The sequence below is a fragment of the Primulina eburnea genome, chromosome 15 (genome assembly GCF_022965805.1).
Source record: "Primulina eburnea isolate SZY01 chromosome 15, ASM2296580v1, whole genome shotgun sequence".
NCBI classification, from domain to species: Eukaryota; Viridiplantae; Streptophyta; class Magnoliopsida; order Lamiales; family Gesneriaceae; genus Primulina; species Primulina eburnea.
The window spans coordinates 2,258,322-2,272,598 of NC_133115.1; the positions used below are offsets into that span (position 1 = coordinate 2,258,322).

The 14,277-nt window shown below is 35.6% G+C and overlaps 1 protein-coding gene across 2 annotated transcripts; it reads left to right on the top strand.

Annotated features, from left to right (window-relative positions):
* Positions 1 to 1,406: 1,406 nt before the first annotated feature.
* Positions 1,407 to 14,097, top strand: LOC140814983 (exocyst complex component SEC10b-like). 2 transcript variants are annotated; one of them, XM_073174076.1, is made up of 25 exons: positions 1,407 to 1,781; positions 3,351 to 3,443; positions 3,540 to 3,788; positions 3,873 to 3,947; positions 4,098 to 4,199; positions 4,412 to 4,462; positions 4,570 to 4,675; positions 5,350 to 5,469; positions 6,611 to 6,702; positions 7,035 to 7,200; positions 7,276 to 7,352; positions 8,728 to 8,826; positions 8,908 to 8,998; positions 10,095 to 10,180; positions 10,323 to 10,496; positions 11,221 to 11,274; positions 11,362 to 11,490; positions 11,628 to 11,720; positions 11,808 to 11,954; positions 12,076 to 12,173; positions 12,393 to 12,477; positions 12,700 to 12,758; positions 13,118 to 13,216; positions 13,318 to 13,401; positions 13,715 to 14,097. In XM_073174076.1, the coding sequence occupies exons 2-25, from the start codon at positions 3,351 to 3,353 to the stop codon at positions 13,791 to 13,793; spliced, it is 2,508 nt and encodes an 835-aa protein (XP_073030177.1). In that variant the 5' UTR covers positions 1,407 to 1,781; the 3' UTR covers positions 13,794 to 14,097. The 2 variants fall into 2 exon arrangements, with proteins under 2 accessions (XP_073030177.1, XP_073030176.1); XM_073174075.1 differs by having other exon boundaries at positions 1,407 to 1,776.
* The last annotated feature ends 180 nt before the right edge of the window (positions 14,098 to 14,277 follow it).

The following is a 14,277-nucleotide window of genomic DNA, read 5'->3' on the forward strand; positions in this document are numbered from 1 at the left end:
TAAAAAAAAGAAAGAAATACAATTTAGAAACAATGTGATTTTTTACTAGTCGGGTCAAATGGATCAAATACTTGATCTAAAATTCAAAATCCTTTTAGACTGTATAAAGGAGGTATTATTGATCCCCCATAAATCCCGACTTGACTTGGATATGAGTGTTGTAGCCCATTATTCAAATTGACAGGTCCATAGTAAACATGATTAGGACCAAGGAAGAAGGCCCAACAACATAGTGAGCTCCAGATCACTTCTCTCTCAGCTCGGGATATTTCTGCCAAGTAAAGTTTAGGCATCCGAGCACTATTGTTAACCGAGTATAAGGCTGTCGAGCATCTAGATTAAGAGCTCTCCGACTCGGATAGACGCCTCAACGAAGATGAATAAAGTCTTATTTGTTTAAAACTCTTGAACAAATATTATGTGATAAAGAAAAAAGAGTTGGTCTCATGTGAGACCGTCTCACGGATTCTAATATGTGAGACGGTCAACCCTACATATAATCACAATAAAAAGTAATACTCTTAGCATAAAAAATAATATTTTTTCATGGATAACCCAAATAAGATACCCGTATAACAAATACGACCCGTGAGACCGTCTCACACAAGTTTTTGTCAAAAAAAAATTTAAAAAGACAATAATATGTTGTTTGAATTTATGAGATAAGGAAAGACAAGACACAATTTATTCACAGCAACTTACTCTATTAGAAACATTTACATATTAGTTATAGAATTCTTACCATATAAATTCCTTAGTTTCGATTCTATAAATATCCGGCACTTTTTGAACTCTCATTCATTCATTTTTGACACAAATATTATATTCGCGCTCTTAAGTTTGCTCTTTTTAATGACTTAATCATCGAAGGAGCTCTATCGGAAACACTTATGGTGGCATCTAGTGTTTGTTCGTCTGCACATGCTCCACTTAGCTAGGCCATACTCAGGCCGATCACTTCCTGATCCAAACCTCTCTACACGAATAACATTAAAACTACAAGGAACATTGAAAATTTAGCTCACCAGACTGAACTCAATGTACGTTAAATTTTTTATTTCATCATATTTATTTAATATAAAAATAAAATAAATTTGAATGATTGGACGATGAGATTTACAACTAATAGTTGTTAATATTAAAATGAATGTGAGAAAATAAAAGCGTCAATATGATGTTCAGGTTACAAGTAAACCTCATGTTTTTCGATAAGACGATAAGTATTATAATACTCACCAATGTGAATATTATAAAATGTAATCCAAATTTTTTCAATGTTGCACAATGTGCAGTAATATGTGAAGTAATAATCCGATACTTGTACAATTAATTAGTGGTACTTATTTTTTTGGTAATAATATTATGGACCAAAATATATTTTGTTGAAACTTCAAGGGTGAGCGTGCTATTTCGTTCAGAACGCGACAAGAAGAACGACGAAGCCCAGTGAATTCATTTTGAGCTTGCGATCAAGCAGCTGGTGGCACAGGATTCGTTCTAGCGAAGAATTACTTGTGTGACTGAAAAACAGCGGGCGGAGAAGAATTTCGCTGTGAAAATTCGTTGATTTTTCCTAGTTTTGTGCCAGATCGCACAAAAATTCACAGGCTACAGCCATATCTACGAAGGGGTGGAGTTTTTTTTTTTTTTTCTGTGAGCTGTACATCGATTTATCTTTCCTCTTTATCTCCGTCTCTCCACTGCGGTGTGCCTTTGTGTCTTTGTTCGAAGCTCCGCCTTCCAACTCGGCCATCATTTGTTCTCGTTACTTTCAAGGTGGAGTTTCTCGTTCTTTCGTTTCTCTTAATTTATTCATTTGGCTGGTGTTTATCTTTGCGATTCGAGTTTGAGGTTTGTAAGTTTATGACGGGTTCATGTTTTTAGTGGTTTGACTTTGATTAATGGGTTATATCGTTGCTTTGATTTTTAATGATTAATCATTCTATTTTGTTTATTCTCTCTGTTTGCTGAACAATTGTCAGATTGTTTGGTGGTGTTTTTAAAATATCACAAGGTTTTAGTTAAGTTAATCGATAAGATTGTAATTTAGACCCCACTCGACCCCAAAAGCTAGCTTCTCAAGGAGGAGGATTGTCCAAGGTCATATATAAACTTCAAGGTTATTTTTCCAACCGATGTAGGACAAGTAACACACCTCTCTCACGCCCAGCAATGAACATCTGGAGCGTGTAGTTTTCAAATGACCCAATTATGGGCAGAACGGATGGCCTAATTATAGGCAGTCCAACACATAACAGTGGAACCCGGGCTCTGACACCATGTTAAGATTGAAACTTGGACCTAACTCAACCCCAAAAACTAGCTCAAGAGGGAGGATTGTCGAAGCCAATATATACAACTCTAAGATTATTTATCTCACGGATGTGGGACAATTAACATTAATGCCGATGCTCATTCATTTATGATCCCCTGCTACCAAATTATTTTATCCATATCTTGTAATTTATTGAGGTTCCTAATCATGTCCGTGATAAAGGGAGAATCCTCTGGAGTATATACGTAACGAATGATGATGGTGGCAGGGGGACATATTTGTGATCTAGAGTTCTACACGAAGACTGCATTTTTCTCATGATTTTTCCTAATTTGGTAACAGGGATTTGGATCTTGTTTCCATTTTTTGGCTGCATTTAAGTATGACTACGCTAATGAGCTCCACTAAATATGCTTTAAACATATAATATTATGATTATAACTTATAAGCTTCCTTGGATTAAAAATCTTAGGTCAAGAAGTCAGCGGCTTAACTTGTATTCAATTTATTATGACCATATAATTTATGGCGAAACCTAGATTGATTCCTATCCAGTTGTTGATGGGGTTAAACGGATGAAAAATATGAATTATGGGACCCTTCCTGCCTCATGTTTTTACTTTGGTGTGTATTGTCACATCTGGATTTGATCTTAACTTCAGCTTATACTTAAGTTCATTTCATTAGGCTGCAAATGCTTCATTGTAATGGCTTTGCAGAGATCGATTAAACTGTGAGAAATGCAAATTGTGAAATGCATTTGTGGTTTGACATGGTTCAGTTTTGATTTTGAATTTTTACTCCAACCAAACTGAACAGAAAACATTTTATTTGATCTTATTTTAATTTTAATTTTTAGGTAGACCGTGAATAAAGACATTTGATTTAGGGAGGATTGCAAATGGCTCTCATCTTAAGTATATTTTAAATCTATCATAATTAGTTTAAAAACTTACTACACCATGATACACGATGTCATCCATGTTCATTCTCCTCCACAAACTATCGGATTGTCCATGTGGCATTCTGAACTTGATAAAATCCGGTTGACATTTCTATTTTCACCTCAATATAGATGAAAGAGACTAAAGATGGGAGGACTGGTAGATTTCCGAAATCGCCATCAACAAACACATCTCCTCTTGTTCTAGACATTGACAACTTTAAGGTGATGCCTTAAATAGGTGTTTGGGTGTGTGCGCTTCTTATCGAATTTTGTCCAATTAGCTCATTATTATGTACATCTGATTTCTGTGACATATAGGGTGACTTTTCATTTGACGCACTGTTTGGAGGTTTAGTCAATGAGCTACTGCCTTCATATTTAGAAGAGGAAACAGATACATTTGAAGGACATGGTGCGAATGATGCTGTGTCAAATGGTCATTTGCGAACTCCGTCTGATACAGGAAAATCAGCGCCAGGACTATCAGGCCCTCTATTTCCTGAAGTAGATGCTCTATTATCTTTGTTTAAGAACTCATGCACACAATTAATTGATCTTAGGGAACAGGTGAAACTTAAAATTTCGCAGCATTTGATTTTTTTTCATATTCTACCTACTGGGTCACCTCCTAAGGTTAAGTTTTGCACAAAGATTGATGGTAAACTCTACAATCTCAAAAACGAGGTAGCCGCACAGGACTTTAAGCACCGGAAGACACTTTCGGAGGTTAGTCATTCCAGGTTTTATAGGTATTCTGTTAAACATGGGAATGTATGTGTCATGGATTGATACTTGCCTGATGTTTTTTCTATATTTGAATTTATGGTTGCAAGCACCACCTGCTAATTGTGTTTTTTTTTCCATTTTAACATACAGCTGGAAAAAGGAGTTGATGGGTTATTTGACAGTTTTGCAAGGTTGGATACTCGCATATCAAGTGTTGGGCAAACTGCTGCTAAGATAGGTGACCATCTCCAGGTAAATCTTTTGAGTTTTGACATTTGTAAATGACCTGATTGTTTTGTCACTGTTTAAAGATTAATTCACTTCATCATGTAGAAACTTATAGAGTGCTTCTTTATTGTTGCTTCTACCGCCATATCTATATCTGGCATTGTTTATTTATCCTTTGAGTGGTTTGCTAGTGATAAAAAGTTAGTATGCTATAATATTTGTTTCTTGATTGTCAGAGTGCAGATGCTCAAAGAGAAACTGCTAGTCAAACTATTGATCTCATAAAGGTAAACTATCGATAAATAAGTTTTAAATGACCTTATTAGTGTCTGTTGGGGATGATAGTGCATCTGGTTTTACACTTAAATAACATTAAGTGAAAACTATCCTGCAGTATTTGATGGAGTTCAATAGTAGTCTGGGTGACCTAATGGAACTTTCACCTCTGTTTTCTGATGATAGCCGGGTAGCTGAGGCAGCTTCAATTGCACAAAGATTGAGTAAGATGGCATTTATCATTGGAATTAGATCATGATGATCACGCTTTTCTTATGTGATAAGATTTGATTTTTTGTTTGAATAAAGGACATTTTTGTATGCACAAACTTCTGAAATTACTCTGATGCTTTTGTTTTGTTTTTCTTCATTTTCTTTTCACGAGGTTATTTGGAAATCTTAGGACGATGTAGGAAGCCAGAACAAGAATTTTATTACACTATTTGAGAATGAGACTGGGTTAGAGTTAGCTACACTCTTTTATAGAATGGGTATCATTTCTTGAAGTAACCCGAATCTTGTAGGACCCAATGTTCACCTGATTGTATGAGAACCTATTGAGGGCCAAATAGAAAGATAAGGTAATAGGTGGGAGATAATATGCCAAAGAAGATGGAATAACATAAATTCCACGAGTGCAGACACTAATCTTAAACAGATCAAGGAATCCATGCAAGAGGGTATCTCTCTTATATGAAAATTTTATAGCAAGCTGGGAAGAGTTGTTGGGAGGAATCTGAACTTTACCATTAACGGGCGCCTCATTTACATTTTGCGGTGTCTTCAAGTCGTTTGTGTTGCTTGATTTATCCACTTCAATGGAAAAATCTTCGTAGAAAGCTGTGTCTTGGTTACTTCTTTCATTGTGGAATTTTTGAGAAAGAGAGGCTTGTTTTAGGGTTGTTTGCTGAGGAAGATGTTGGAAGACAAGGCATGACAGCCTCATCAGTTGTGGGGAATGCAACGGCAAGCAGAGGACTGGAAGTTGCAGTTGCTAATCTTCAAGAATATTGCAATGGTATGACATCATAATTATTGGTTTAAAAAACCATAAAATCTAAATTGTTTCTCGAATGCCTTTCAGAAGTAAGTTGTTTGGCTACTTGCATAAGGATCCGAATAGTCCAACTGTATTACGTGTTTCTTTTTGTACAAGAATAATCACTCAATCAATTTCTATTATTTGTAATCAGGGTTAAATCATCATTTTGTCTTCGGAATTATCATTATTTTAATGTAACTTCCATGAAGATGTTCAATTGAAGGCTTGTGTTTCTAGTAGCTTTCATCGTGATGGATGTCACCTGCCAAAAAGGAAGGAGCTATTGTTGTTCTCAAACAGACTAATAACAGTAACTGACGATCATTAATTGGAATTTATATGCTTTTGAGATTGTAAATTGTGAGTTGAGCTTGAATTATTTTATCTGGTTCCATTTTCTGGTTAGTTTTTCTTTTCTTTGGTTGATGCAAAGCTTGAGAACTGGTATCATTCTGCTGCTGAATAAAATATTATTTTTCCATTGAGGTTATATTGGTTGACCAAACAGAGGCTTGACAAATTTCCATTGTCCAAGAGTTGCAAGAAATTCTAGGAGTCTACTTTTGTAATTACGATGTTAATTAGCAAGCAAAGCATATTTATGAAAGTTTGTACTTGGTGAAATTGAACAAAAGAAACTGCAAGGCTTCTGTGTAATATCAATAAACTTGCACTTCACCATCTTACTTCTAGCATGACAATTGGACAAGAGTAATTATTTTAATGTTCAATGAATATGGTAAATTATTTGGGATCGGCACCTGATTTTAAAGCACTTTAGATCATATATCTCATCCTTTGCACTCTGGCATTAGCCAGTTAATTTCTTGTACGATATCAAGGCAACAGTTTTGACATTCTATAACCAAGCTAAAGTAATATCAGGACAAATATTGCTGCAACAATTAGGATATGCGAGTCTGGAACCTTAACCATGTTATTCAAATATTGTTGGTGTATGTTTTCTAAGCGAGTCGCTTTCCCAGTTTTGAACAAAGCATCGACTTTTCTCTGCATGACCATGCTTTGGTCTGTCAAGAGTTTTGTAAATTTAATCAATAGATATCTATTAGCATATCTGTAACAATTGCTTTTTTGGTTTCAAATACATGAACAGAACTTGAAAATAGATTGTTGGCCAGATTCGATGCAGCATCACAAAGAAGGGAATTGTCCACAATGGCAGAATGTGCAAAAATTTTGTCACAGGTCATTTACTTGGTCATTGTCTGACAGAATGTGTGAATATAAATATGGTGGCTAATTATTCAATGCTCATATAAAGGAACCAAAACATTTATGAAGGGGAGAATATAAGTTGCCATTCATTACAAAGTCTTTCATGACACAAATCATCCCATTAGATATATTTCCCCTTTTTCTTGCTAGAGGTATGTGTACATTCATATCAAGGGATGGTGGGAGGCACTATAAGTAGAGCCAACTTACTATATTTATTGTAATTTTGTCCTAATGAAATCATGAAAAGCAATATGCCTTATAAATAATTTTCTCCTTACACATTTTAGTTCTGCATTCAGTTTAACAGGGGAACCAGTGCAATGCAACATTATGTGGGATTACGTCCTATGTTTGATGTGGAGGTAATGAATGCAGACGCCAAATTGGTTCTCGGAGATCCTGGGGCTCAACCTAGCCCTAGCAATGTGGCTCGTGGGCTCTCTTCATTGTACAAAGATATAACAGGTTTATAACTCTACTGATCTGACGAAGGTTGTGTTATTTGAAATGTTCTTTTGATTTACAATGACTGGCATCTAGATACTGTTCGCAAAGAATCAGCAACCATAACATCAGTTTTTCCTTCTCCGAATGATGTGATGTCAATATTGGTTCAGGTATTCAAGTATTACTTTTTTAATCTTTCATTTTGTTGTGGTAATATTTCTTGGAATTGTACTACTCTCAGAAAGTGAAAGATACTTTATTCAGAATTGTTTCATGGGACCAATTAATTTTTATGGAAAAAACTGAATGTGGGAAATTACTATATAAGATAGCAACATACCAAAATATTAAGACTGTATTTGGATGAAGTATTTGATTTGTGTGGAGAGATACCCTTTGGAGAGATGAATTCAAGCTTAGATTTCAAATGACAGCAATTTTGAGGGCATTGAATGTACATTACAACTACTAATGCAAGAGTTTGATTGAAAAGCAGCATATTCAAAATTCACCCAGAGAAAAACCATTCAAGCAATCAAATGGATCTAAACCCATGAAAATGAAATTCTTCAATCCAAGCACACACTCACTTTTTTGTTTTGAGAAACATCAAATGAGACAACAAGAACCCGAAACCCTAGGAGCCTAATGTATGGAAGAAACTTGACAATGTGTCTAAAGGTTCTGACAGCTTTATTTTAGTAGAAAGACAAAAATAAATAACTCCTAAGGTCCCAATACTTTCATAAAACTTGAGTTCAATTCTTTATATGTTGATAGAGATTTTATCATATGTGTGGCCACTATAAGTTCAATTCTACTCTAACAAAACTAGAAAGGACTAGGAAATGTAGTTGCTGAGGAATCTCCCTTTGAATAAGGATTTGACTAGAAACGACTGGAAATATAGTTACTGAGAAATCTAACGTTGAGCAAGGACTAGGTGTAGGTAACAAATATATATCCTGCTCCTTTCAAAACTTGCAATCTAAAGCGCTAGAAAGCATTATCCTATAAAGTAAATAAAGTAATTGATATTAATCTTTCAAACAAAACAGAAACTTTTCCATGGCTTAAGTACAGCACTACCTGTGTTTTGACTTGCTATCAACAAATATATGTCCTGCTCCTTTCAAAACTTACAATCTAAAGCGCTAGAAAGCATTATCCTATAAAGTAAAATAAAGTAATTGATATTAATCTTTCAAACAAAACATAAACTTTTCCATGGCTCAAGTACAGCACTACCCGTGTTTTGACTTGCTACTTGATTATGGGAACTTAAGCAAATCAAGAATATTAATCGGAAGAGGAGACCATATCTGTTTTTTTGTTTGCCTTCGATTTTCTGCATCCAAGCCATCATATCAAGATTATGATTTTTTATTATCCATGTCAATATTACCCCTAAAATTACATTAAGATGTTTTAACCTTTTGTCCCGACTTTTTGTTCCTATTCCTACGCCCTGGTCTGAATTTTAATGAAAGAAAAAAACATACATCTGCAATCATTCGTTATTTTGAATTTTGTTTTGTGGTGTAGCGTGTGTTGGAAGACCGGGTTCCTAAACTTTTGGAGAAAATCTTGGTGAAACCATCTCTTCTTAATCCACCTCCCATGGCAGAAGGGGGACTTGTATTAGTGAGTCCAATTTGTGGCTTGTAAAACTGATGTTTAAATTTCAATTTTAAGTTATGGTAACCCTTTCATGCATCCCCTCAGTATCTTAGGATGCTAGCAGTGTCATATGAGAAGACGCAGGACCTTTCTAGAGATTTGCACAGCGTGGGGTGCAATGACTTAGATATTGAAGGTGCGAGCTATGGAATTTGTTGATTCTTCTTTATGCCTATTGTTTTTATCCTCTGAACAAGAATATATTGTTGGGATCCTGTCGTCAGTATAAACTGATAAGTTGGTCGAATGAGTTTCATATATCTTGATGAGTTATTTATACAAAGTGTGCTCGACATACTCTTGAGAAGTCAACTATTCAATCAATTAGAATTAGTCAGACAACTAATATCCTGATTCCAATACTTTTAATCCTATTTAGAGAAGAAATAATACAGAATATTGTGTATATGCTAAATTTACATATAGTGCATCAATTGTCGATTCTCGGATAAACTACAAATGGTTCAATTTATCTGTTTGGTGGTATTTTCTAAATTTAGATAATTTTGGTTAACTTTCCATTCTCTTTATGCTAGATATGTCAAAATAGTCATCATTTGAAAAGCTATGGAAAAGTATCCACGCTCATAAATGTATTGAGAGAGAGATTTGTTGATCTATGCACATAATTATATAAAAAATCCAGTTGTGAGGGGTCTAAGACACCAAATTGTACAAACAGGCTCTGAGGGAAAAAAATGAGAAAAAGGAGCTTGAAGACACTCATACCCCCTTCTCTAAAAAGCGGAAGGGAAAGACCTTGTCAAATGAAGCCTCATATCATAAAAGTTCTAAAAGACGGTTGGCATCGTTATTGTCTGTTAGAAACAATATTTCCTAATGACTCAAACACAAATAAAACTCAAGATTCAATATGAAAATCTGAGTATTACTGCTCAGCCAAGGGTTTAATCCCTTTACAAGAGGAAGAACTCTTGCCCCTAGCACAAGCTAGTCTAAATCAACAGAATAAACGTGAATGCCTCTATCCAGCATTCCAGCTACCAGCCCACATTTTATTCTCATTCATTCGTACATCTAGATTCTTCCATGGGCTTGGGACGATTGGGCCTATATCCAACTTATTATGGTCCATAATAATGAAGTTCATAACATTGTCCCACAGTTCTCATAAACCTACTCATTCAAAATCTTCGTAGTTTGCCTTATAAGTACGTCCTGTTCTCATATGATGCAAAATACATGATCATTGTTTTTTTCCTTACGTAAAGGATTGATGGAGTCCTTATTTCTGCCTCACAAAGATGCATACATAGAGTACGAGCAGTCTTCTCTTAGGCAACTGTATAAAGCAAAGGTATACCCTAAACTATGAGCTTCAAAAGAACACCCCCTCCCCCCTCTCTGTAACTTGCTAGCTGTTTTTGACTACCTTTAGTATGAAGCTGCTTGACTTCATACGTTCCTATTTGAGTAAAAAGCTTGTGCATATGATGCAGATGGCGGAACTTCAAGCTGAAAGTCAGCAGTCTGCTGAATCTACGGGGACAATCGGGCGCTCTAGAGGAGCTTCAATAGCATCGTCACAGCTGCAGATATCTGTCACTGTGGTGGCCGAGTTTGTACGCTGGAATGAAGAAGCTATATCTAGATGTGCTTTGTTGTCATCACAGGTATATTTAGTTTCTAGACTGAGATTTAACTATAGTTGACCTCAGTTTGACCAATCAATTTAGGTTTGACGGAAATGATTAATTCATATACCACTTTTATCCAGAGAGAATTGTGTATTACATAGAACAGGACTAGGTTGAGTTCTTGGCTGAGATTTAATCATATTTGTAGTTGGCCTTGAGTATTACCAATCAATTTAGATTGAACAAAAATGACTTATTCAAATACTTATTTGTACATGAGTGTTGTGCATTACATGGAAATGGACTAGGGTGGACTCCTTAATGTAGTTTGGTGTCATCTTTTTCTTTCTTTCTTCATTGTTTTTTGGTATTTTAATCTGGGAATAGTAACCTTTGTCTGGGACTTCTTATTCTTCATTTTTATTTTTTGCTGCAAATAAAATGCAGACACGGATGCTATATGTTGGGAATCAAAATTAGTGACGATTATTTTTGGCTGTACCCCTCTGTAATGCTTCTCTTTCTACTTTGGCTTAGTAGAGTGATCCTATTGTGTATTCCTGGTGGATACTCATATTCTATGTGCTCATTTTTTGTTTACCACGAAAAGAACATAGCTGTAAAGACCATAAATTTTATGACGGTATTTAAATTTTAAACATGAAGTTTATGTTAAAATGTGAGTATGGATTTTTGTATTGGGGGTAGTATACTGTCTAGACTGATATGGTTTTATTGATTATTTTCTTGTCGTCGGCAGCCTGCTACACTTGCAGCTAATGTGAGGTCAGTTTTCACCTGCCTTTTGGACCAGGTGGGTTTATTATTCTGTGAAATTTCTTCCGCCTTGCCTACAATAACCATTTTATCTGTCCCATTTTAATCCTTTCACCTTCTTCAGGTCAGTCTATATATAACAGAAGGGCTTGAAAGAGCTCGTGATAGCCTAACCGAAGCTGCGGCACTGAGGGAACGATTTGTTCTGGGAACTATTGTCAGTCGAAGAGTTGCCGCAGCAGCCTCTTCTGCTGTAAGAGATCCAATTTTTTTAGTTTTTATGTTATCAAAGTTGAGTTAAAGTCTACTGGGAAAATTAATACCAGGCAGACTTCTTCAATTTTGGAAGTCCTTGTATGCCAGTGTGAGACCTTAATTGATAATGTGCAGGCAGAAGCTGCCGCTGCAGCTGGAGAAAACAGTTTCAGATCTTTTATGGTTGCTGTACAGCGATGTGGAAGTAGTGTAGCTATTGTTCAGCAAGTATGCTTTTGTGCTCTGATTGTATTGCCTGATGTTAATAATTCGATGTGTGATTGATTTCATTGGGACTAAACTTTTACCATGCAGTATTTTTCAAACTCTATTTCTCGATTTTTGCTGCGGGTGGATGGTGCACATGCTGCTTCCTGTGATGAAATGGCAACGGCAATGTCCAGTGCAGAAGGTGCTGCATACAAGGGACTTCAACAGTGCATTGAAACTGTGATGGCTGAGGTTTGTCAGTTTGTGACTAAAAGATTCTTTCTTATGTTTAAGTTCATTGTTATCTTTTTGAAGCCTCTTTTCCTCTTTACCGTTTGGATTTATTATTGGTTGATCCTTGAAATTTTCTTAGGCTGAGCGGCTTCTATCTGCTGAACAAAAGGCAACAGATTATTGTTCGTCTGATGATGGCGTTGTTCCTGATCACCGACCAACAAACGCCTGTACGAGGTGTAAATTTTATCTTGCAAGATTTGTTGATGTACTTTGAGATTTTAGAAATTAAACTTCAGTTCCTTTTAGGTGTTAAATGATTTTTCATTTGACAGTGCTTCGATATTTCTGTGCTGAAGTTTTTCTTTCGTCTCTGTTTTATTTTTATGCTTTCAAAGTTGTTCCATCTGGCCATGTTTTGTCATTTTATTTTCATTTACCTAATTATAAAAACAGGGTTGTGGCTTATCTTTCCCGGGTGCTTGAGGCTGCTTTTACAGCCCTTGAAGGTCTTAACAAACAAGCATTCCTGACTGAACTGGTATAGAGATTTTCTTGTTTCCAGTAGAAAGTTCAGACTGAGGGATTTCTTTAATTGCAATATACTTTTTTCTAGCTCCATGGACTAGCTTAGCATTTTAACTTAAATGATAGTTCAACTAAAACTGAACTCTCTCTCAAAGAAAAAAAATTGAAATTCTCATTGTTTGTCAAAATTTTATTATAATGAAACTTGGTTATGTGATTTGGTGGATGGCTGCAGGGAAATCGCTTGCACAAGGGGCTGCTTAATCATTGGCAGAAGTTCACTTTTAATCCCAGGTAATATTTTGGTTTATAACAATGATTACTATTCTTTATGATTGTATTTTCAAGTATTAGTTTCTTCTTGACCAAAGTTGAGAGTGTAAATGCATCTAAAAGGCTCGGTTCATTTGATATCTCGTTTTTTGTGTCATTTGCTAAGATACTCAATTAGCTTACCGAGAACTGATGTAACTATGAAATTACTGTTTAATTTGGACTCAGGAATAATTTTATGCAATATTCCATCAAAAGCTTAATTTGTAAGCTCGTAATTATGTGAAGAAACCTAAAGTTCCTGTCTTGTTCTTCCCCCATCCCCGTACTTATCTCTTGTTCCATGAAGCTAAATTTACACTCAATTGTCATTTTTAAAGTGGAGGGCTGCGGCTCAAGCGTGACATAACAGAGTACAGCGAATTTGTTCGAAGTTTTAATTCTCCCACTGTTGATGAAAAGTTTGAGTCACTGGGCATGTAAGTGATCGTAAAAAATTTCTTATTCGATAGGGATAAGATAAGAACCAAGCTAGAAATTATATATTTCCCTCCTGATTTAAACTTGCATGGTTCTCCAGCATGGCCAATGTCTTTATTGTTGCTCCTGAAAGTCTGTCATCGCTTTTTGAGGGAACACCTAGCATCCGGAAAGACGCACAAAGGTACGATGTTCTCAATATATACCATTAAACATTTGGTAATCATGTCAACTTCAACACATTCTCGATATTTTTCATCTCTCATTACGTGAGTTACGAGTAGATAATTTTTATAACAAATGCAAAATTGAATTCGTAGAAACCTCTTGTTCATCTGCATTTATTCTTCACGAAAATGAAGCACAACCACGGAGCATCAGATTTGGAGCGAATTTTACGAGTTTTTTTTTATCATTATTATTTCTCCCCCTGCCATTCCTCTTCATGATTCATTCATGAGACGATAATTTAGATTTTGGCTGTTACAATTTCACAGGTTTATTCAGCTGAGAGACGACTACAAGAGCGCAAAATTGGCAGCTAAACTCAGCTCCTTGTGGGGTGGTTCTAGTTAGTGCTTAACTGGTAAAAGTTGTGTAGACAGAGCCGCTGTTGCTCGGGCAATGCTCTTTCCACCTCCTGAGTACATGATTAGTGAAGTCCGTCAGAGTACGAATCGCCATCTTTCTTTTTTTGGATTTTTTTTAAATCCATTCACCGGTCTGAATCTTCATCTTCTTCCATTTTTCCTTGTTCTTGGACATTATGTACTCATTCACCTTATAGGTATTTGTGTGATAGAGATAGTTCTTGTGTGTATTTTTGTAGACACGCACATGCTTCAACAACTTTGATCGTGTAAATTATTTTTTTAGCTTTTCCGAATGGGTTATTACATCGACTTCTATAAATAATAGTCAGTGGTAAATTGATGTTGGTGGATATGTTTGAATATCCAATTAATTTGGATAAGGTGAATGCTCATTTCCTGATCCTCTTCTTCATTGGTTTTAAAAGCAAAAAGGAAATGACAAAAAACAAATTGTTAATGAGACGAAA

Coding starts and splice junctions, on each gene's coding strand:
- LOC140814983 (XM_073174076.1), top strand. CDS start 3,351: ATGAAAGAGACTAAAGATGGGAGGACTGGTAGATTTCCGAAATCGCCA. Junction 10,181..10,322: donor GGCAACTGTATAAAGCAAAG/GTATACCCTAAA, acceptor CATATGATGCAG/ATGGCGGAACTTCAAGCTGA. Junction 13,217..13,317: donor AAGTTTGAGTCACTGGGCAT/GTAAGTGATCGT, acceptor ATGGTTCTCCAG/CATGGCCAATGTCTTTATTG.